Source organism: Macaca nemestrina, chromosome 12 (assembly GCF_043159975.1).
Source record: "Macaca nemestrina isolate mMacNem1 chromosome 12, mMacNem.hap1, whole genome shotgun sequence".
Taxonomy (NCBI): Eukaryota; Metazoa; Chordata; class Mammalia; order Primates; family Cercopithecidae; genus Macaca; species Macaca nemestrina.
The window spans coordinates 69,222,309-69,246,509 of record NC_092136.1 but is presented as its reverse complement, the minus strand read 5'-3'; the positions used below and the strand labels follow the sequence as shown (position 1 = coordinate 69,246,509).

Sequence of the window (24,201 nt, the reverse complement as noted above, 5' to 3'; positions counted from 1 at the left end):
AAGTCTGACAAAATAGATTTCAAGCAATATAGCTTATATGCCTTCTTCTACATTTATTGGCGTTAACTTATTGTTAAGCCGTATGCTAGCCATTGAAGACACACAGCCAATTAAATTGTTCTGCCAATTAATCTATTCCTCAAAAATATAAGATAAGACATTATAAACTTTAGCTATTTGCAATGCCAAACTGAGCTGGGTTTTTAAATGTATATGCCTGCTGGGCACGGTGGTTCATGCCTGTAATCCCAGCACTTTGGGAGGCCGAGGCAGGTAGATCACAAGGTCAGGAGTTCGAGACCAGCTTGACCAAAACAGTGAAACCCTGTGTCTACTAAAAATACAAAAATTAGCCTGGCGTAGTGGCGTGCACTTTTAATCCCAGCTACTCAGGAGGCTGAGGCAGGAGAATTGCTTGAACCTGGGAGGTGGAGGTTTCAGTGAGCAGAAATTACACAACTGCACTCCAGCCTGCACTCCACAGAGCAAGACTCCCTCTCAAAAAAAAACAAAAAAACAAAAAAACAAAACTGTATATGCCTCATAGATGATAAAGAATAAAATATTTCATTTCTTCCCACTTCAGTCACTGATTGATAATGAGACAATACATGTTGTATTTCTAAGTACCACCACAGCAGCAAGTAATTTAATGTATTCATATTATGAAACAGGAGTCTATATTACTTTAATAAATTACTAGTTATTACCAATTACTAGTTCCAAAAAATGTGGATAGAAGCAAATTTAATATTGGATGAAAAGGAAGATTAGAAGATAAAACACCAGGGTAGGTGACATATACACAGAAAAATTAGATAGGTAGATAGATAGATTAAAGGAGACAGATTAGATAGATAGATAGATACATAGATAGATGCATGGGTATAAACATAGATGATAATATGCAAATGACAGGTGGCTTCTATACTCTATCAGTCCCCTTTCTCAAATAAAAGCTGGCTAAATTTCTTGTTTTTTTGAGGTGGCACAGGAGCTTAAGAAATGACTGCTCCTACATCTCTTGATTCCATTACAGTTCAATATACTATTCTTTGTATAGCATAGTCTACTACCTTTACTTTTGTTTTTTGTTAAGTGCTGAATATTCTGGTCTCAAATTTTATATGATGGAAATATTTGGACCCCATTTTTTGAGTTACAGTTTAGAATATAAAATATTCACACAGTTGACCAATTTAGCCTTGCTTTAAGTTAGCATAAGGTTCTTTAAAAATATTAAGATAAAATTTGAAGTTATTTAACTCTGTGGATCCATTTTATTTACATAAACTAATTGTTTTACTATTTAATATGTATCTCACCTTGTTAGAATATTTTAAATAAACTCTTGATGTTTCAGAGACAGAAAAGATTAATTTTGAAGAATTCCTGACACAGTTTTAGGCCAGAGTCATGCATGTGAGTGAAGTGTAGTTATAGAAGGGAGGGTTACAGTGACTGGGCCTTCATCTGGACATTAGGGATGGGAGAGAAGAATCTAAGAGGAAAAAAAAATACAGAATGAAGATAAGAAGGAAAGAAAACAGACTTTTCAGGCCTTTAAATTTTTTTCTGGTAATCTTTTGTGATATCAATGGTTTTTTAATATTTGTTTGTTTGTTTTTCCTATAACATTGTCACATGTGATTACCCAGATTATAGGCCTGGGTTCTTTGTAGCATTATTCTAGGATATTTCTGACAGCATATTCTGACTGACTCATGAATGTATCCACAGAGCAAAGACAGTGTGGTGTAATTGGAACAGTATAGCTCTAAGGACATATGTAATTGTATTTAAATACTTGCTAAATCTTATTCTGACTCTTGGACCCTGGAAACATCATTTAATTTGAACTTTAGTTCTCTTGCTTGTAAAATACCTAAAAATAAACATAAATTTAAAACGTAAGTCATTTCTGAAGTCAGTGTTTTAGGATGGTAGCTACATAAGTCATTCATCTCTCTATCCCAACAATAGATGACATCAGGGTACTAACAAAATTGTAGCAATTAAGACCAAAATTATTGTCAACTTGAATAAGTTTAGCTTTTGGGACTTCAGGCGTATTATCCATCAAACTGAGATTTAATTGATTTAGGGTATCCATAAATACCAGGAATAAATTTCTTACACTGGGTACATGATATCAGTTGGTAATCTTCACCCCGAATCTGTCATTTACTTTGATGAGGTGCAAATAGTTCAACATGGTGATGGACACATGAATTTTGAAATGGAGTTTTATTTTTGCTCCATCACCAGGATAATATCTTTGTTACTCAGGGAAGAGAGTTAAAAATTTTGGAGTACCAACTTCTTAATCTGTGCCTAGGCTATTACCTGATGCATAATAGTCAATTAACTACAGAACAAGGCATACGCACACACACACACACACACACACATTAAACTACTAAAATTTTTTATTACTGAACCTTGTTTTAACTACTACAATATAAATTCATTGAGTCTTTATACAACATTCAAATCTGCATATCAAAGAAAATGAGCATTATATAAACATATTCTAAGAGAAAAATAAACTACTCTTTTTGAAAATGACTCACTTAATACAAGGACACAAAAAATACTACAATTGCAAGTCAACTCCAGCTAAAGCCAAGTCCAGTACTCCATGGGTCAAAAATCAAGGAAAATGTGAGATGGTTAAGTTGTTGGAAGAATGATCAGCTTCTGCAGCTTCTTGACTTTTTTTTTTCTGGTGTCATTTTCTACATGTTTTCATTGATCTTAACTCAGTTTACTTACTTGTATTTTCTAGAATCCTGAAGATATTTAGCAGGTTGAGAGGAGACAAAATAAAAGCAAAGAGATATCCAAACATGATAGGAAACCTGGAACCATTTATACTTCTTTCAAAGCATCTCTTGGGCCAAGGTTTTCAGCTCCAGAGGACTGAATTTTACTCCTCCCACGGAAGGAGATGACACGGAGCTGGTTCTGGTACATAGCCCACAGGGAGAAGCATACTGCATTCTGTTCCATTATAATTTGGGCATTTTTTTCTTCAGCCAGCACTCTCTGTCACCTAAGTTAACACATACATCTACTTGTCCAGATCTTTCGTCTCTGTCATATATGGTTCCCAATGAACCATTAGCAAATATAGGTTGCCAAAGAGACATGTGGGAAAAGGACTTTACACATCTTAGATGGCGCCTAAAAGTTAATTCTCTCATTTTATTTCCCTTTAATTTTTAAGGCTCTATTGCTTTCCCTGTTTTTTCTTGGTCACATGGTAAATGGGTCAGAATCAGAAGGGCCAGTAAATTATATTGGCTACTGTAGAGATCCCATTCCCTTGAAGTATACTTTAATGAGGAATACAGATGAAGATAAAAAGATAGAAACAAATACCATGATATTCGTGGAATTAAAAACTGGTTTCACACAGATAAACCAGATTTATGGAGAGAGATGTTTTCTTATTAACTTCTCTCAAGTGGAGCCTTCCAAATATCTGTGATTTTCTGATATTTTGCAAGGAACCCCTAAAAGTTTTTTTAACCTACATTAGTAAAACTTAGTTAAAAAAAAAAAAAGATAATAAAACATCCCTATAAATATGATGTTTGACATCATCTGACCCTGACTGGATCATCTTGACTGGATGCTAGGCAAGTGCCCAGGTCCTCCAGTCGGTCATCTAGACATCTTAGTTCTCACTGGCTGAGAGAGGTCATGTTTTATTACATAAGCATGAGTGTTATATGGAAGGAGACATAAGAATTACCACATGCATTTAAAGTGCTTTCCATTCAAAGGTCTTAAAACCATAGTGAGAGTAAATTGGATGGCTTCGTCTTGCTTTTTCAGATATTAAAAAAAAAAAAAAAAAAAGGATAGTACTGGATGGGCGCCCTGGCTCATGTTTGTAATCCCAGCACTTTGGGAGGCCAAGGCAGGTGGATCACGAGGTCAGGAGATCGAGACCATCCTGGCTAACACAGTGAAACCCTGTCTCTTCTAAAAATACATAAAATTAGCCAGGTGTGGTGGTGGCCACCAGTAGTCCCAGCTACTTGGGAGGCTGAGGCAGGAAAATGGTGTGAACCCAAGAGGCAGAGCTTGCAGTGAGCCGAGATTGTGCCACTGCACTCCAGCCTGGATGACAGAGGGAGACTCCGTCTCAAAAAAAAAAAAAAAAAAAAAAAAAAGGATAGTACTTATCTTCCCTCCTATCCTTGGAAAACAAATTAAAAGAATCAAAGGATATTAGAGAAAAAGAGATGAATAAAGCACAAGGAGAATTTAGGGGACAATAGGAATTGGTGTCTGCATCTGGCTGCCTGGTAGTGACCAGAAACAAAGAATGGAATCCACGAGGTCTACTGATAACTTATTATAATATTTTTAAATTTGGATACTCTAAAGTTTTAAGAATTTTTTTTTGAGCAAAAGTTTTCAGTAAATAATGATTTCTGATACATATAATAAGCAAGAGGTCAGGGATCCAAACTACTACTACTGTCATACAAGTACCACATTACTACTTTAAAACACACCTCCAGCAATATTCTATGCAGATGAAATAATCGTTATCCATAACCTTTAATGTGCTTAGTTTTTTTGTTTGTTTGTTTTTTACTTTTTTGAGATGGAGTCTCGCTCAGTCACCCAGGCTGGAGTGCAGTGGCGCGATCTCAGCACAGTAGTACCCCACTCTTAGTACCAATTTTCTGTATTTTCCATTCTCCTATTGCTATAAGGAAATACCTGAGACTCACTGCAAGCTCCACCTCCCGGGTTCACGCCATTCTCCTGCCTCAGCCTCCCAAGTAGCTGGGACTACAGGTGCCCGCCACCACACCTGGCTAATTTTTTGTATTTTTAGAAGAGATGGGGTTTCACTGTATTAGCCAGGATGGTCTCGATCTCCTGACCTCGTGATCCGCCCACTTCGGCCTCCCAAAGTGCTGGGATTACAGGTGTGAGCCACCGGGCTTGACCTAATATGTTTAGTTTTCTTATAGAGTTTGACAGTCTTTGAGCCACATGCTTTAGAAAAATAATTTTCCAGTTTTTATAAAAGTTACCTAATCATGTTCTTGATATCAAATAACAATATCATTGGAGTCTTGGTATGCCCTTAATAATCATATATCTATATGATTATCTAATATACCTAGGTATTTTTGCAGGGAACATGTATTATGTACAATAAATAAAGATTTTAAAAATTCTCACATAAGTTCATGTGAGAAATTGCCATCACTTTAGAACAGATTGTGCTCTTAAAAGATTCAGTTTTTAAATTTCTATGGATTTCAAGAAAATGGATAAATGATTGTGGCCCTGTTAACCAAAATAGCAGTAAAAAATGGCTTTGGCTACCGATTTAATTTCTGTAAATTAAGGATGTTGGTTGCTTGAGATTTTAGCTCTAACTCTGCTTCAATATGTAAGATACTTCTAATTGAGTCTAGATAATTGTTCTACAGGTAAATGAGTGTCCTGGATGCTAGTGCTTCAACCAAAAAATGAAAAAGATACAATTAAATGAAAGCTTTCATCTTACCATAGGACATGAGTGGAGGAAATCCAAGAGAAGAATTCCAGATGGTCCTTTCTTTGAACAAGTAATTTGGCATAATTAGACGCCTGGTTTCTTCTCATTTGTGAGTTAGTAAAGCTGAGAGTTGGTGCCAGAAAACAGAGCAGAAATATTAATTTATTTCTTCCTTTTTTGTAGGCTATAGAGAAAGCCTGTCCAACCTGTGGCCCGGGGTTTGAATGCTGTCCAACACAACTTTCTTAAAACATTATGAGATTTTATGGAACATTTTGTGATTTTTTTTTTTTTTTTGGCTCATCAGCTGTCATTAGTGTTAGTGTATTTTATGTGTGGCCGAGGGAAGCTGAAAGATTGGATATCCCTGCTGTGGAGTTTCTTGGTGGTTGGAATCAGTGTTTGTGGAGCCTTGTAACTTTTTCAAAGTTTTTTTTCCATGCCACATTGAAGAATAGCTTGAGCAATAGCCACTCTTCTTTCCAGGTGGAGTTTGTGAACTACTTTAGAGACTATCTTTATCTGGGAAGAATCACTAATATATTATCTCTTAGTTTAGCTAGTGTAAGGTTATTAGGTACTTTTCCTTAAGGAAGGATACATCAGGATCTGCCTTAAGGCTTGATGACATTTGTCTTCCTTCTAATACATCATAATATGTGTGTCCTGCAGAGATAAACTTGTATAGAAGCCAATGTGACTACTTGTGTTAAAGAAACAAAGTTTAATTCTTTGTTTTGTTGTTGTGTTTTGCTTACATTTTATATATTTTGTTGAATTGTGTTTAATTACAAGAGTAATGCATGCCTGATATGGTTTGGATCTGTGTCTCCACCCTAATCTGTTCGATTGTAATCCCTAGTTTTGAAGGTGGGGCCTGGTGGGAAGTGATTGGATCACAGAGTTATCATAAATAGCTTAATACCATCCCTTTCGGTATGTATAGTGAGTGAGTTCTCATGAGATCTGGTTGTTTAGTACCTCCCCCGCTCTTCTTCCTGCTCCAGTCATGTGAGGACACCTACTCCAGTTTTGCTCTCTGCCATGATTATAAGTTTCCTGAGGCCTCCCTAGAAGCTGAGCAGATGTTGCCATGCTTCCTGTACAGCCTTTAGAACTGTGAGACAATTAAACCTCTCTTCCTCACAACTTACCCAGTCTCAGGTATTTCCTTATAGCAATATGAAAATGGACCAATACAGAAAATTGGTACCGGGAGACGGAGCAAGATGGCCGAATAGGAACAGCTCCAGTCTCCAGCTCCCAGCACGAGTGACACAGAAGACAGGTGATTTCTGCATTATCAACTTAGGTACTAGGTTCATCTCACTGGGGAGTGCCTGACAATCGGTGCTGGTCAGCTGTTGCAGCCCAACCAGTGAGAGCTGAAGCAGGGCGAGGCATCACATCACCTGGGAAGCACAAGGGGGAAGGGAATCCCTTTTTCTAGCCAGGGAAACAGAGACACACAACACCTAGAAAATCAGGTAACTCCCACCCCAATACTGCGCTTTAAGGAAACGGGCACACCAGGAGATTATATCCCACACCTGCCCAGGAGGGTCCAATGCCCACGGAGCCTTCCTCATTGCTAGCACAGCAGTCTGCGATCTAACCACAAGGCAGCAGCGAGGCTGGGGGAGGGGCGCCCGCCATTGCTGAGGCTTAAGTAGGTAAACAAAACCCCGGGAAGCTCGAACTGGCTGGAGCTCACAGCAGCTCAAGGAGGCCTGCCAGTCTCTGTAGACTCCACCTCTGGGGACAGGGCACAGCTAAACAACAACAACAAAAAGCAGCAGAAACCTCTGCAGACACAAGCAACTCTGTCGGACAGCTTTGAAGAGAGCAGTAGATCTCCCAACACGGAGGTTGAGATCTGAGAACGGACAGACTGCCTGCTCAAGTGGGTCCCTGACCCCTGAGTAGCCTAACTGGGAGACATCCTCTACTAGGGGCAGACCAACACCCCACACCTCACACGGTGGAGTACACCCCTGAGAGGAAGCTTCCAAAGCAAGAATCAGAGAGGTACACTCACTGTTCAGCAGTATTCTATCTTCTGCAGCCTCTGCTGCTGACACCCAGGCAAACAGGGTCTGGAGTGGACCTCAAGCAATCTCCAACAGACCTACAGCTCAGGGTCCTGACTGTTAGACGGAAAACTAACAAACAGGAAGGATGCCCACACCAAGACCCCATCAGTACGTCACCATCATCAAAGACCAGAGGCAGATAAAACCACAAAGATGGGGAAAAAGCAGGGCAGAAAAGCTGGAAATTCAAAAAATAAGAGCGCATCTCGCCCGGCAAAGGAGCGCAGCTCATCACCAGCAACGGATCAAAGCTTGACGGAGAATGACTTTGACGAGATGAGAGAAGAAGGCTTCAGTCCATCAAACTTCTCAGAGCTAAAGGCGAAATTACATACCCAGTGCAAAGAAACTAAAAAGCTTGAAAAAGAGTGGAAGAATTGATAACCAGAATAATTAATGCAGAGAAGACCATAAACGAATGTACCGAGATGAAAACCATGACACTAGAAAATACGTGACAAATGCAAAAGCTTCAGTAACCGACTCGATCAACTGGAAGAAAGAGTATCAGCGATTGAGGATCAAATGAATGAAATGAAGCGAGAAGAGAAACCAAAAGAAAAAAGAAGAAAAAGAAATGAACAAAGCCTTCAAGAAGTATGGGATTATGTAAAAAGACCAAATCTATGTCTGATTGGGGTGCCTGAAAGTGAGGAGGAAAATGGAACCAAGTTGGAAAACACTCTTCAGGATATCATCCAGGAGAACTTCCCCAACCTAGTAGCGAGGCCAACATTCAAATCCAGGAAATACAGAGAACGCCACAAAGATACTCCTCGAGAAGAGCAACTCCAAGACACATAATTGCCAGATTCACCAAAGTTGAAATGAAGGGAAAAATCTTAAGGGCAGCCAGAGAGAAAGGTCGGGTTACCCACAAAGGGAAGCCCATCAGACTAACAGCAGATCTCTCGGCAGAAACTCTACAAGCCAGAAGAGAGTGGGGGCCAATATTCAACATTCTTAAAGAAAAGAATTTTCAACCCAGAATTTCATATCCAGCCAAACTAAGTTTCATAAGTGAAGGAGAAATAAAATCCTTTACAGATAAGCAGATGCTTAGAGATTTTGTCACCACTAGGCCTGCCTTACAAGAGACCCTGAAGGAAGCACTCAACATGGAAAGGAACAACCGGTACCAGCCATTGCAAAAACATGCCAAAATGTAAAGACCATTGAGGCTAGGAAGAAACTGCATCAACTAATGAGCAAAATAACCAGTTAATATCATAATGGCAGGATCAAGTTCACACATAACAATATTAACCTTAAATGTGAATGGACTAAATGCTCCAATTAAAACACACAGACTGGCAAACTGGATAAAGAGTCAAGACCCATCAGTCTGCTGTATTCAGGAGACCCATCTCACACGCAGAGACATAAATAGGCTCAAAATACAGGGATGGAGGAAGATCTACCAAGAAAATGGAGAACAAAAAAAAGCAGGGGTTGCAATACTAGTCTCTGATAAAACAGACTTTAAACCATCAAAGATCAAAAGAGACAAAGAAGGCCATTACATAATGGTAAAGGGACCAATTCAACAGAAAGAGCTAACTATCCTAAATATATATGCGCCCAATACAGGAGCACTCAGATTCATAAAGCAAGTCCTTAGAGACTTACAAAGAGACTTAGACTCCCATACAATAATAATGGGAGACTTCAACACTCCCCTGTCAACATTAGACAGATCAACGAGACAGAATGTTTACAAGGATATCCAGGAATTGAACTCAGCTCTGCAGCAAGCAGACCTAATAGACATCTACAGAACTCTCCACCCCAAATCAACAGAATATACATTCTTCTCAGCATCACATCACACTTATTCCAAAATTGACCACATAATTGGAAGTAAAGCACTCCTCAGCAAATGTACAAGAACAGAAATTATAACAAACTGTCTCTCAGACCACAGTGCAATCAAACTAGAACTCAGGACTAAGAAACTCAATCGAAACTGCTCAACTACATGCAAACTGAAGAACCTGCACCTGAATGACTACTGGGTACACAAAGAAATGAAGGCAGAAATAAAGATGTTCTTTGAAACCAATGAGAACAAAGATACAACATACCAGAATCTCTGGGACACAGTTAAAGCAGTGTGTAGAGGGAAATTTATAACACTAAATCCCCACAAGAGAAAGCTGGAAAGATCTAAAATTGACACTCTAACATCACCTATGAAAGAACTAGAGAAGCAAGAGCAAACACATTCAAAAGCTAGCAGAAGGCAAGAAATAACTAAGATCAGAGCAGAACTGAAGGAGATAGAGACACAAAAAAACCTTCAAAAAATCAATGAATCCAGGAGTTGGTTTTTTGAAAAGATCAACAAAATTGACAGACCGCTAGCAAAAGTAATAAAGAAGAAAAGAGAGAAGAATCAAATCGACGCAATAAAAAATGATAAAGGGGATATCACCACCGACCCCACAGAAATACAAACTACCATCAGAGAATACTATAAACACCTCTACGCAAATAAAATAGAAAACCTAGAAGAAATGGATAATTTCCTGGACACTTACACTCTTCCAAGACTAAACCAGGAAGAAGTTGAATCCCTGAATAGACCAATAGCAGGCTCTGAAATTGAGGCAATAATTAATAGCCTATCAACCAAAAAAAGTCCAGAACCAGATGGATTCACAGCTGAATTCTACCAGAGGTACAAGGAGGAGCTGGTACCATTTCTTCTGAAACTATTCCAATCAATAGAAAAAGAGGGAATCCTCTCTAACTCATTTTTTGAGGCCAACATCATCCTAATACCAAAGCCTGACAGAGACATAACAAAAAGAGAGAATTTTAGACCAATATCCCTGATGAACATCGATGCAAAAATCCTCAATAAAATACTGGCAAACCGGATTCAGCAGCACATCAAAAAGCATATCCACCATGATCAAGTGGGCTTCATCCCTGGGATGCAAGGCTGGTTCAACATACACAAATCAATAAACGTAATCCAGCATATAAACAGAACCAAAGACAAAAAACACATGATTATCTCAATAGATGCTGAAAAGGCCTTTGACAAAATTCAACAGGCCTTCATGCTAAAAATTCTCAATAAGCTAGGTATTGATGGAACATATCTCAAAATCATAAGAGCTATTTATGACAAACCCACAGCCAATATCATACTGAATGGGCAAAAACTGGAAGCATTCCCTTTGAAAACTGGCACAAGACAGGGATGCCCTCTCTCACCACTCCTATTCAACATAGTATTGGAAGTTCTGACTAGGGCAATCAGGCAAGAGAAAGAAATAAAGGGTATTCAGTTAGGAAAAGAGGAAGTGAAACTGTCCCTGCTTTCAGATGACATGATTGTATATTTAGAAAACCCCATTGTCTCAGCCCAAAATCTCCTTAGGCTGATAAGAAACTTCAGCAAAGTCTCAGAATACAAAATTAATGTGCAAAAATCACAAGCCTTCTTATACACCAGTAACAGACAAACAGAGAGCCAAATCATGAATTAACTTCCATTCACAATTGCTTCAAAGAGAATAAAATACCTAGGAAACCAACTGACAAGGGATGTAAAGGACCTCTGCAAGGAGAACTACAAACCACTGCTCAGTGAAATAAAAGAGGACACAAACAAATGGAAGAACATACCATGCTCATGGATAGGAAGAATCAATATCGTGAAAATGGCCATACTGCCCAAGGTAATTTATAGATTCAATGCCATCCCCATCAAGCTACCAATGAGTTTCTTCACAGAATTGGAAAAAACTGCTTTAAAGTTCATATGGAACCAAAAAAGAGCCCACATCTCCAAGACAATCCTAAGTCAAAAGAACAAAGCTGGAGGCATCACGCTACCTGACTTCAAACTATACTACAAGGCTACAGTAACCAAAACAGCATGGTACTAGTACCAAAACAGAGATATAGACCAATGGAACAGAACAGAGTCCTCAGAAATAATACCACACATCTACAGCCATCTGATCTTTTATAAACCTGAGAAAAACGAGAAATGGGAAAAGGATTCCCTATTTAATAAATGGTGCTGGGAAAATTGGCTAGCCATAAGTAGAAAGCTGAAACTGAATCCTTTCCTTACTCCTTATACAAAAATTAATTCAAGACGGATTAGAGACTTAAATGTTAGACCTAGTACCATAAAAACTCTAGAATAAAACCTAGCTAATACCATTCAGGACATAGGCATGGGCAAGGACTTCATGTCTAAAACACCAAAAGCAACGGCAACAAAAACCAAAATTGACAAATGGGATCTAATTGAACTAAAGAGCTTCTGCACAGCAAAAGAAACTACCATCAGAGTGAACAGGCAACCTACACAATGGGAGAAAATTTTTGCATCAGACAAAGGGCTAATATCCAGAACCTACAAAGAACTCAAACAAATTTACAAGAAAAAAACAAACAACCCCATCCAAAAGTGGGCAAAGGATATGAACAGACATTTCTCAAAAGAAGACATTCATACAGCCAACAGACACATGAAAAAATGCTCATCATCACTGGCCATTAGGGAAATGCAAATCAAAACCACAGTGAGATACCATCTCACACCAGTTAGAATGGCAATCATTAAAAAGTCAGGAAACAACAGGTGCTGGAGAGAATGTGGAGAAATAGGAACACTTTTACACTGATGTTGGGATTGTAAACTAGTTCAACCATTATGGAAAACAGTATGGTGATTCCTCAAGGATCTAGAACTAGAAGTACCATATGACCCAGCCATACCATACCATTACTGAGTATATACCCAAAGGATTATAAATCATGCTGCTATAAAGACACATGTACATGTATGTTTATTGTGGCACTATTCACAATAGCAAAGACTTGGAATCAACCCAAACGTCCATCAGTGGCAGACTGGATTAAGAAAATGTGGCACATATACACCATAGAATACTATGCAGCCATCAAAAAGGATGAGTTTATGTCCTTTGTAGGGATATGGATGCAGCTGGAAACCATCTTTCTCAGCAAACTATCACAAGAACAGAAAACCAAACACCACATGTTCTCACTCATAGGTGGGAACTGAACAATGAGATCACTTGGACTCGGGAAGGGGAACATCACACACCAGGGCCTATCACGGGGAGGGAACGGGGGGGATTGCATTGGGAGTTATACCTGATGTAAATGACTAGTTGATGAGTGCTGACGAGTTGATGGGTGCAGCACAGCAACATGGCACAAGTATACATATGTAACAAACCTGCACGTTATGCACATGTACCCTAGAACTTAAAGTATAATAAAAAAAAAAAAAGAAAATTGGTACCAAGAGTAGGGTGCTGCTGTAAAGATACTTGAAAATGTGGAAGCAACTTTGGCATTGGATAATGGCAGAAGTTGGAAGAGTGTGGATGACTAAGAAGAAGACAGGGAGATGAGGGAGAATTTGGAACTTCCTAGAAACTTGTTGAATGGTTGTGACCAAAATTCTGATAGTGATATTGACAAAGAACTCCAGGCTGAGGAGATCTCAGATGGAAATGAATAATTTATTGGGAACTGGATCAAAGGTCACTTTTGCTATGCATTAGCAAAGAGGTTGTCTGCACTGTGCCCCTACCATAGAGAATCTGTGGAAATTTGATCTTGACAATATTATTTAAGTTATGTGACAGAAGTTTCTAAGCAGTAAGGTGTTCAAGATGTGGCCTGGCTGCTTCTAACAACCTATACTCACATGTGTGAGCAAAGAAATCATGTAAAATTGGAAGTTATATTTAAAAGGTAAGCAGAACATAAAAGTTTGGAAAATTATCTGCTTGGCAATGTGGTAGAAAACAAAAGCTCATTTTCAAAGAAGCAATTCAAGCAAGCTGTAGAAATTTGCATAAATGAAGAGGAGCCAAGTTCTGATAGCCAAAACAAAGGGCAGAATGCCTCGAAGACATTTCAGAGACCCTTTTAGCAGCCCCTCACATCACAGGCCCTGTGGCCCAGGAGGACTGAATGATTTTGTGGGTCAGACTCAGGACCCTGCTGCCATGAGCAACCCTCAGGACACTGTTCCTTGCATCCTGGCTGCTCCAGCACCAGTAGTGGCTCAAAGGGGCCCAGGAACAGCTAGGGCCACTGCTTCAGAGGGTGCAAGACGTAAGCTTTGGAGGCTTCCCCTTGATGTTAAATCTGTGAGTGTGCAAAGGTCAAAAGTTGAGGCTTGTGAGCCTCCACTTAGATTTCAAAGGATGTGTGGAAAAGCCTGAGTGTTCAGGCAGAAGCCTGCTGCAGGGACAGAACCCTAATGAAGAACTGCTAATAGGGAAATGTGGAGGAAATATATGAGGTTGAAATTCCCTCACAGAGTCCTCACTAGGGCACTGCCTAGCAGAGCTATGAGAAAAGGGCCACCGTCCTCCAGACCCCAGAATGGTAGATCCACTGACAGCTTGCACCACACACCTAGAAAAGCTGCAGACACTCAATGCAAGCTCTTGAGAGCAACAGCATAGGCTAAACTGTGCAAAGCCATAGGGGTGGAACTGCCCAAGGACTTGGGAGTCCACCTTTTGCATCAGTGTGTCCCTGATGTGTGACATGGGGTCAAAGGAGATTATTTTGGAGTTTTAAGGTGTGTATTTGTCCATTGTAAACTCCCATGAAGAAATACCCGAGACTGGGTAATTTATAAAGTAAAAGAGGTTTAATGGACTCATAGATCCATGTCGCTAGGGAGGCCTCACAATCATGGTGGAAGGTGAAGGAGGAGCAAAGACACATCTGACATGGTGGCAGGCAAGAGAGCATATGCAAGGGAAATACCCTTTATAAAACCATCAAATCTTGTGAGACTTATTCATTATCATGAGAACAGCATGTGAAAACCCACCCCCATGATTCAGTTACCTCCAGTGGGTCCCTTCCACGACAGGAAGGGATTATGGGACCTACTATTCAAGATGAAATTTGAGTGGGAAAACTGCCAAACCATATCAAGGTGTAATGACTGCCCTGCTGGGTTTTCTACTTGTGTGGGACCTTTAGCCCCTTTCTTTTAGTGCATTTCTGTCTTTTGGAATGGGAATTTGCACCCAGTGCCTGTACCTCCATTATGTCTTGGAAGTAACTAACTTGTTTTTGATTTTACAGGCTCATTGGTTGAAGGGATTTGCCTTGTCTTGGATGACACTTTGGGCTTTGGGCTTTCGAATTAATGCTGGGATGAGTTAAGACTTTGTAGGACTGTTGGAAAGTAATAATTGTATTTTGCGATGTGAGAAGAACACGAGATTTGGAAGGGACCAGAGGTGGAAGGATATGGTTTGGATCTGTGTCACCACCCAAATATCATGTTCAATTATAATCGCCAGTGTTGGAGATGGGGCCTGGTGGGAGGTCATTCAATCATAGTGGCGGAGTTCTCATCAGCGAATTAGTACCATCCCCCTTGGTACTGTATAGTGAGTGAGTTCTCATGAGGCTGGTTGTTTAAAAGTGTATAGCACCTCCTACCCTGCTTCTCCCTGCCCTAGCCATGTGAAAATTCCTGCTCCTGCTTTGTCTTCTGCCATGATTGTAAGTTTCTTGAGGTCTCCCTAGAAGCTGAGCAGATGCTGCCATGCTTCCTGTACAGCCTGCATAACTGTGAGCCAATTAAACCCCTGTTCTTTATAAATTACCCAGTCTCGGGTTTGTTTTTTTTTTTTTTTACAGCAGTGTGAAAACAGGACAATACAATGCCAACAACACATCCAACAATAAATAATATGTAATGCCACCATTAATAATCTTTTCTTCTTCCTTTCTTTGATATTCCATGGGATCAAGGTTTGGGAATTAATGATTTTGCTCCTCTTTACTCAAGTCTAAAATGACATGAAACCTGTATCTAAGTGTGTTATCTCCATGGGAAGATACTAAATGTTTTATTTATTATCTTATTTTTTAATAAATCATAACATTACCCAAGTTATTAAATATTAATCTATTTCATTTTATGTAACAGCTACCTGAAACTAAGTCAAAGAATGTACCATACTTTATTCACTATTTGTCTATTATTGAATATCTACATTTGTTTGAGGAATAATGATCAGAACAGAAGGATATGAAAGACTATAGGAATGGAAGTTTCTCAACAGCAAGATAAAATAGGTTAATGGAGTAATAGGTAGAGAATGATGACTATAACTAAAGAAAATGGATTAAGCAATATGCAGTTAAAGCTCTTTATGTATTTTCACAGCTTGATAGACCTTTATTTAAATCACTGAATAATATTCTATCCTACGGATGTTCCACAGTTAGTTTATCCATTCATCTTGGTTGCTTTCAACTTTTGGCAGTTATGAATAAAGTTCCTGTAAGTCTTGGTTAGTTCATGTCTGTGTGTGGACATAAATTTTCAACTCATTTGGGTAAATACATAGAAGTGTGATTCTTGGGTCACATGAAAAGACTACGTTTAGTTTTGTAAGAAACTGTAAACTGTCTTCCAATTTGGCTGCTCTATTTCTCATTCCTACCAGCAATAAGTGAGCATTCCTGTTGCTCCACTTCCTTGCCAGTGTTTGGTAGATGTCAGTACTTTGGAATTTGGCCTTCTAATATGTGTGTAGAGGTTGGTATCTTCTTGTTTTAATGTGCAGTTTCTCAATGACAGGTGTTATTAAGTATATTTTCATGTGCTTGTTGCAATCTATGTATCTTCTTCGGTAAAGTGTACAGATTTTTTGCCCACTCTGTAATCAGTTGGTTTGTTTTTTATTGTTGAAATTTAAAAGTTCTTTGTATAATTTGTATACAAGTCCTTTATCAGATAATATGTTTTGCAAATATATTCTGAGTCCATGGCTTGTTTTTTTCATTCTCTTAACTTACTATGAATTTTTATTTTATTTTATTTTGTTCTGGGTATTTTGTGGATACTCTCAATTTCAACTGCTATGTTCTTTTGTTCACAAAAATGTCTTGATTGATCTCTAATAAGTTCATTCTACATGTTCTATTTTCACTCTCTCCTAAACTCCAGTAAGATGTTGGAGTTCCTGACTTCACCCTATTGTTTCCTTCATGTCCCCATATTTATTCCTTTGTCCTTTTTTTCTGCATTCTTACATCTACCTCCTGTCCCCCTTATTGGCTACTTCATCTCCCATATTTTTGTTTAATTTACCAATATTTATCATGTCCTCTATTTATTATTAGTACTATTCTGTTCTTATATCAAGGATCTAAAATGAGTAGTTATTTCATTAAGAAAATGTATTACATACTTATTTTATTATTAAGTTTTATTTTCTGCCCTGAATAAGCTGTGCTCCTTCAAGTAAGTTTTCTCTATTAAAATTGATTCTAGGTATGTAATTTTTGTGTTGGTGGACTTAATTGCATTCCTGATCATCTTTGGCTGTCCTTCCATATTTCATCATGAAGAACTAAGAATATAGTGGCAATTTCTATGAACGTGGTATCTGGCCATGAACATTAGGTACCTGGCCAGTTACTTTGAAGGCTGATCAGAAAGAAGCCTAGCTAATCCAGTAAGCGAATACTCAAATGCCAATATCTATTATTCCTTTCTCTTGAGACAGTTTATCAGCATTCAATATGTATTCTTTTGCATAATCTCTCTGTTTCATATATTAACATCTTATTCCTAGCATCCTTTGCACCGAATTTCCCAATGTCTGGATCATCATTGATTTCGTTACTACAGACACTAATCATTTTGCCAGAACTAAAGAGAAATTAGTACCTGGCTATCTTTTAGGTAACCTTAAACAGGTGTTTACCTTTTCTACCATTTTCAGCCCTACCCCTCACAAATGCTTTATAAGTAATTCCTGTGTTTTTCCAGAAACTATTATTTGCAGATAATGTTTTTTCTCATTGGTATCCTTTTCTGTAGATGTATAGATTTCAGATTAATCTATCCTGCTCTGTTTCTTAAAAAACCATATTTAAATGTATTATTTATCAATTTGTTTATACATACACTGCTATTATTTTCTTCACAATGTCTCTGTGTGTATATCTGTAGTTTTAGTGGATTAGAGAAAGTAGCAGAAATGAACACATATTCAATCTGCCAGGTTTATATGTAAATTGATACTTTCACTCATATTTCTTAAATTTATATTTTATTATTCAGTACAGAAAAATACATAAATAAAAATAGTTTGATAAATGACACAAAATTAGCAAAAGCTTTTAACAAACACTCAGACCAAGAAAGAGAACATTACCAGCATCTCAAAAGCTAAACACTGATTCTGATTCATCAGTACTGGCTGGAACTTGAAAGCCTGCATTTTCTATGTGTTATTACATGGTGCCAAGACTGTAGGGCCAGAAACCACACTTTTACTGGAAAAGCTTTAGGACATCAACTCCTACTGCAGGGGTGTTCTTGGCTGGTTTGGCGTTATTTTTTAAGTTTCTGCAAGAGACTTCTGGGAAAAGGTACTATTTTTATTTCCTTCATCTGGAGGCCTCTATTCACTACTCTAGCAATTCTCTTCTGCAAGTAATGGCCACAAATATCCAAGGAAATGCAGACACAGCCTCAAGTAGAACATCTCTTAAGTCTATTTAACAATAAGATTTTGATAAGCCTAGGAAAATAGGGAGGCATGGTGTAGAGCAGTCCTGGCCGCTTACCAGTACTGGTCCGTGGTCTTCTAGGAACCTGGGCTCACAGCAGGGAGGTGAGCAAGCATTACTGCCTGAGCTCCTCCTCCTGTCAGATCCACAGTGGTGTGGCAGCATTAGATTCTCATAGAGGCATGAACCCTATTGTGAATTGCATATGCAAGGGATCTAGGTTGTGTGCTTCTTATGAGAATCTAATGCCTAATGCTCTGAGGTGGAACAGTTTCATCCCAAAACCATCCCCTCTTGCACCTTGTCTTCCACAAAACCAGTCCCTGGTACCAAAAACATTGAGGACTGCTGGTGTACAGCGGACATCTGCCTGTGGATTCATTATCAGCAGATCATTTTTACTAAAAACACATTTCCAATCCTGAACCATGTCCTCTCACTTCTAAGAATCACTGATTTCTCCCACTAGACCTTAGCTTTTTGGTGTAAGAGTTAAATGAATAGAAACTGAATGGACTAGACTTTCTGATTTTCTGAATCCTACTTTTGTCACCTTGTTCTCAGCAATATCTTTTTCTTTTCTCCTTATTATAATAACTGTGACTTTATTTAAGGGAGCAGTTACAAGGATATGACAGTCTAACTGTAAAAAAATAAAAAAAATAATAAAATAAAAAAAGCAAAAAGAAGATAACTGTGTTTCTCTAACATCACTGTGGCTGTTTTTGTAAGGTTTCTCAGTGACGCTGGATAGTAGGCTTGCAGGCCTTACAAAGGAATCTGGTAACCACTTCCCACTGGCTCTGCAGTCTACCACATCAACAAGTTTCAGCTGCTGTTGCCTAATTCATGGAAAACAAGTTTCCTTAGAAGCTGGTTTTTTGAGATATATGGAAAAATGTCTCCACCTGGCTTCTTAAAAAGTAACATAGTACCAGACAGTGTTTTGTTTTGTTTTGTTTTGTTGTATTTTATTATTATTATTATTATTATACTTCAAGTTCTAGGGTACATGTGCATAACGTGCAGGTTTGTTACATATGTATACTTGTGCCACGTTGCTGTGCTGCACCCATCAACTCGTCAGCACCCATCAACTCATCATTTACATCAGGTATAACTCCCAATGCAATCCCTCCCCCCTCCCCCCTCCCCATGATAGGCCCCGGTGTGTGATGTTCCCCTTCCCGAGTCCAAGTGATCTCATTGTTCAGTTCCCACCTATGAGTGAGAACATGCAGTGTTTGGTTTTCTATTCTTGTGATAGTTTGCTAAGAATGATGGTTTCCAGCTGCATCCATGTCCCAAATCCTAGAAGAAAACCTAAGTAGTACCATTCAGGACATAGGCATGGTCAAAGACTTCATGTCTAAAACACCAAAAGCAACGGCAGCAAAAGCCAAAATTGGCAAATGAGATCTCATTAAACTAAAGAGCTTCTGCACAGCAAAAGAAACTACCATCAGAGTGAACAGGCAACCTACAGAATGGGAGAAAATTTTTGCAATCTACTCATCTGACAAAGGGCTAATATCCAGAACCTACAAAGAACTCAAACAAATTTACAAGAAAAAAACAAGCAACCCCATCCAAAAGTGGGCAAAGGATATGAACAGACATTTCTCAAAAGAAGACATTCATACAGCCAACAGACACATGAAAAAATGCTCATCATCACTGGCCATCAGAGAAATGCAAATCAAAACCACAATGAGATACCATCTCACACCAGTTAGAATGGCGATCATTAAAAAGTCAGGAAACAACAGGTGCTGGAGAGGATGTGGAGAAATAGGAACACTTTTACATTGTTGGTGGGATTGTAAACTAGTTCAACCATTACGGAAAACAGTATGGCGATTCCTCAAGGATCTAGAACTAGAAGTACCATATGACCCAGCCATCCCATTACTGGGTATATACCCAAAGGATTATAAATCATGCTGCTATAAAGACACATGCACACGTATGTTTATTGCGGCACTATTCACAATAGCAAAGACTTGGAATCAACCCAAATGTCCATCAATGGCAGACTGGATTAAGAAAATGTGGCACATATACACCATGGAATACTATGCAGCCAGACAGTGTTTTAAACACCTGTGATGTCTCCAGCTGCTCTTCCTTTCAGGACCTGGGCTGATGTCTCTGAAATTGCTTTTTCTTCCCCATGAGAAGTTTAGTTATTTTTTTTAAGTAATTGCTTCCAGATAGAGGCCTTTGCAAAACAATGTAAACTACTAATGTTCTAAACCTGTTTCTTTCTGTATAAAGCCCAGTAATCATATAAAGTTTACTTTCATTGCTTTCATTGACTCTTTTTTTTTTTTAACTGATTTTCCTCCCTTTGGCTGAATTTTAAAGATTCTGAAGTTCTTCATACATCTTCTCATTATAGTACAATTATATAGCTCTAAAATAAGCAATGATTTCTGAGGATACTCTTAGGGTTTTTTTTTTTAATCACCTGTTTTGTCATGGCCATTATTTCAAACTATTTTGGTTCACATTCTATAGGATGCCTAATCTGAAGCACAAACACTCATAGTATGAAGTCTTCAGACGAGCCTTCCTACTCTCCCTGTTAAACATAACTCTCAAACCAACAACTCAGTTGTGTCAGACATGTAGTATTGTTCAAATAATAAATATAAATTCATTCTGATGCTTCCCCATGACTAGCTGGTGGGAAACATATTGTCAGTTATTGAAGAATTCTCTGTTTCCCCAGTGTTGTGTCAGCTCTCTGGTGTATGGGAGATGGATGCTCATTCACTTTCAAATCATTAGAGGGAAGGCTCTTTGGCCATTGAGAAATCTATGAGATATTCACGTGACCTCTACAGATTCAGCAGCTAACTTCTCTTTTCATTGTAAAACTGGGGCGTAGGAATCTTGTCAGATTGGCCACATTCCAGTCTGCCAGGAGGGACCATGCAGACATTTATTGTCATTAGGGAACCTGAAGCAGTACTACCACCTGACATTCATATCAACTTTTCTTTTTTCTTTTCTTTCTTTTGAGACAGAGTCTCACTCTGTCACCCAGGCTGGAGTGCAGTGGCGTGATCTCGGCTTACTGCAAGCTCCTCCTCCTGGGTTCACGCCATTCTCCTGCCTCAGCCTCCCTAGTAGCTGGGACTACAGGCTCCCACCACCATGCCCGGCTAATTTTTTGTGTTTTTCTTTGTAGAGGTGGGGTTTCACCGTTGTTGGCCAGGATGGTCTCGATCTCCTAACCTCCGCCTGCCTTGGCAGCTACTATGATTATATAGTTTTATATATATATATATATATATATATATATATATATATAGAGAGAGAGAGAGAGAGAGAGAGAGAGAGAGAGAGAGATTTTCCCCTCTAGAACCTACCTCACAGTTTTCAGCTCTGATAGCTATACCAGAAGACACACTAGAGCCTCTTTGACATCAGGAAATTCACTCCTTTATCCTTCAGATTAACCTTATACTATAACCCAGAAGACCTAATTTATTGTTCTAGGAGTAATTTTACACTTATCTTTCTAACTAGATACTTTACTCTGTCCAGAAAAAAATTTCCTCACTTTGAGGCTTAAGCTATCAGAAACCAAAACCTGTATTTTTGTTTCCCTGAGTCAAATAAGTAGACAGAGGCTATGTTATTGAATGAAGTTCAAAGTGAATGGAAAGGAAGGCATAACTACAGGAAGACAAATCTAGTTAAGTTCCAGTTGATATCTAAAAATAAAAAGAAATATTTGCTTTTTGGTGTAAAATGAGTCTTACGCATTAACTTGTCCAATTTTAACACTTACCTCCTTACATACCTAACAGAATATAGGAAGATTAAAACAATTATTTTCTTTTTATCCATGCATAGTTCTGTATCTGATTTTCTTCCTTTCTTTCCTTCTTTGGAAAGCTGCACTAGCTTACTTAGAAAAGAACCCCTTTATGTTCTTTTTTCTTTTAAACTCAGAATAAATCATTAGCAGACAGCCTCATCTGTTCAGAAGATCCCCCACTTTAGATATAAAAGGAAAAGATCCAGAGCAAAATCTACTTCCAGCCTTGTAGCAGTGGAGTCCACATATAAAATCTAAAAAATAAGGATTCTAATTTAAATTAGACATAGTAGAAGTTGAATCCAAAGTCATATTTCTTTGTGTCATCTTTATAAACTATAGCTTCCCTGTCCAATACAGTGGCTGCTGAACTGAACTGTCCAATACAAGCACATTAAACATTTCAATATGAATTAAAGTAACTGAAATTGTAAATGCAGTTGTTCAATTACATTACCATCATTTCAAGCGCACAGGAGCCATATATTCCACTTTAGTCATTTTATGGTATTTCATAGAACATCTCCATCAGTTTAGAAAAGTTCCCTTGGACAATTCTGGTCCATACAGGTATCACAACATTCCTGTGAGTTGGCTACATTCTCCATTTTGAAGGTTGATTAAATAAACCTCAGAGAATGAAAGAAACTTCAAGTTACCTACTTTGAAACTTGAAAACCTAGACTTTTAATCCAGCTTTGTTTTACAGCAAAGGAAATGCTCAAAAGTACATTTGAGGCAAATAAACAATTTTTTTCTCTTCTTAAATATGGTCAGGCTGATAGAGTGACCTACATGTGTCCAGGTTGACACAATGGAACTTGTTTGTTGATTCTCTGACTATATTTAAATATTTTTAAAGTCATTTATCATGGACTCAGAGTAAATCTTTAATTTTAATAATTTTTTTCTTTTTTGTGGCACTGATTTTTGTTCATTATTGTTGCTGCTTTTGTTTCTTTTTTTTTAGGCAATAAATTTCAATATCTCTCAATATCTTTTCAGAGAAAAGAGTCTAAGCATTCTGGTATGAATCTGTTGGGTCTTGACACTGTAGATGATGGGATTCATTAAAGGTGGGAAAAGGATGTAGATGTTACCAATGAGAACGTGGGCCACAGGGGAAAGGTGCTTGCCAAAAGGGTGCACCATTGTGAGGCTAATGATAGGGATGTAGAACACAAGGACAGCACAGACGTGGGAGATGCAAGTCTGAAATAATTTATGCCGCTCTTCCCGAGAGGCAACTGCAAGGACTGACTTAAGAATCAGGATGTAGGAGAAAAGGATGAGTATAGCATCCAACAACAGTATGCAAATAACCAGCATCAGGGCATAGTAACTATTGAATCGGATGTCTGAACAGGCTAAGCGGAGAAGATCCTGGCGCAGGCAGAAAGAGTGAGAAAGGATGTGGAAATGACAGTAATTAAAAAATTTCAGATGGATGATGGGCGGTATAATAAAGAAAAAACTCCTACCTATTATAGTGAGCCCAATTTTGCTAATTCTGGAATTAGTCAGGATGGAGGAATAACGCAGTGGATTGCAAATTGCAATGTACCGGTCAAAGGCCATACCAAGGAGGACAGAGGACTCCATGAAGGACAGACCATGGATAAAATAGGACTGGGTAATGCAGGAATCCAAGTTGATCTCTCGAATGATCCCCCACAGGATCCCCAGCACTGTGTACACAGTGGAGAGCCCCATGCACAGGTCAGTGAGGGCCAGCATGGACAGGAAGTAAAACATGGGCTGGTGCAGGTTTGGCTCAGTCCATATCACATGGAGAACCATGCAATTTCCCAAAAGCATCATGGCATAGATAGAGGAGAAGGGGATGGAGAACCAGGGGTATTGCTGCTCCATGCCAGAAAATCCAGTGAGAAGAAAGGAAGAATTTGTGCCGGGGCTTACTGAAGTAATCATTCTGGAACTGAGATACATGTGAGAGTGTTTTTTCAAAGGAAGTGTTTCAATTTCAGCTGAATAAAATGAAATTTCTAAGTAAACAAAATAGCCTAAAAATTACTAACTTAAAAAGATAGAGCTGAGCAATTCTGTTTCTCTGAGGCATAGTATCCATCGCCTTTGAGAAAATTCTTCTTCTGATGTCATTTAAAAGTCATTATTTTTTCACTGTCTGGAGGTGAACATATCCTTAG

General features: G+C 38.6%; 1 protein-coding gene across 1 annotated transcript; it reads right to left on the bottom strand.

Annotated features, from left to right (window-relative positions):
* Positions 1-23,023: 23,023 nt before the first annotated feature.
* LOC105468625 (olfactory receptor family 51 subfamily V member 1) lies at positions 23,024-23,983 on the bottom strand. The gene has a single exon (XM_011718822.2). It carries the CDS (start codon positions 23,981-23,983, stop codon positions 23,024-23,026), a length of 960 nt encoding a protein of 319 aa, XP_011717124.1.
* Positions 23,984-24,201: the final 218 nt, after the last annotated feature.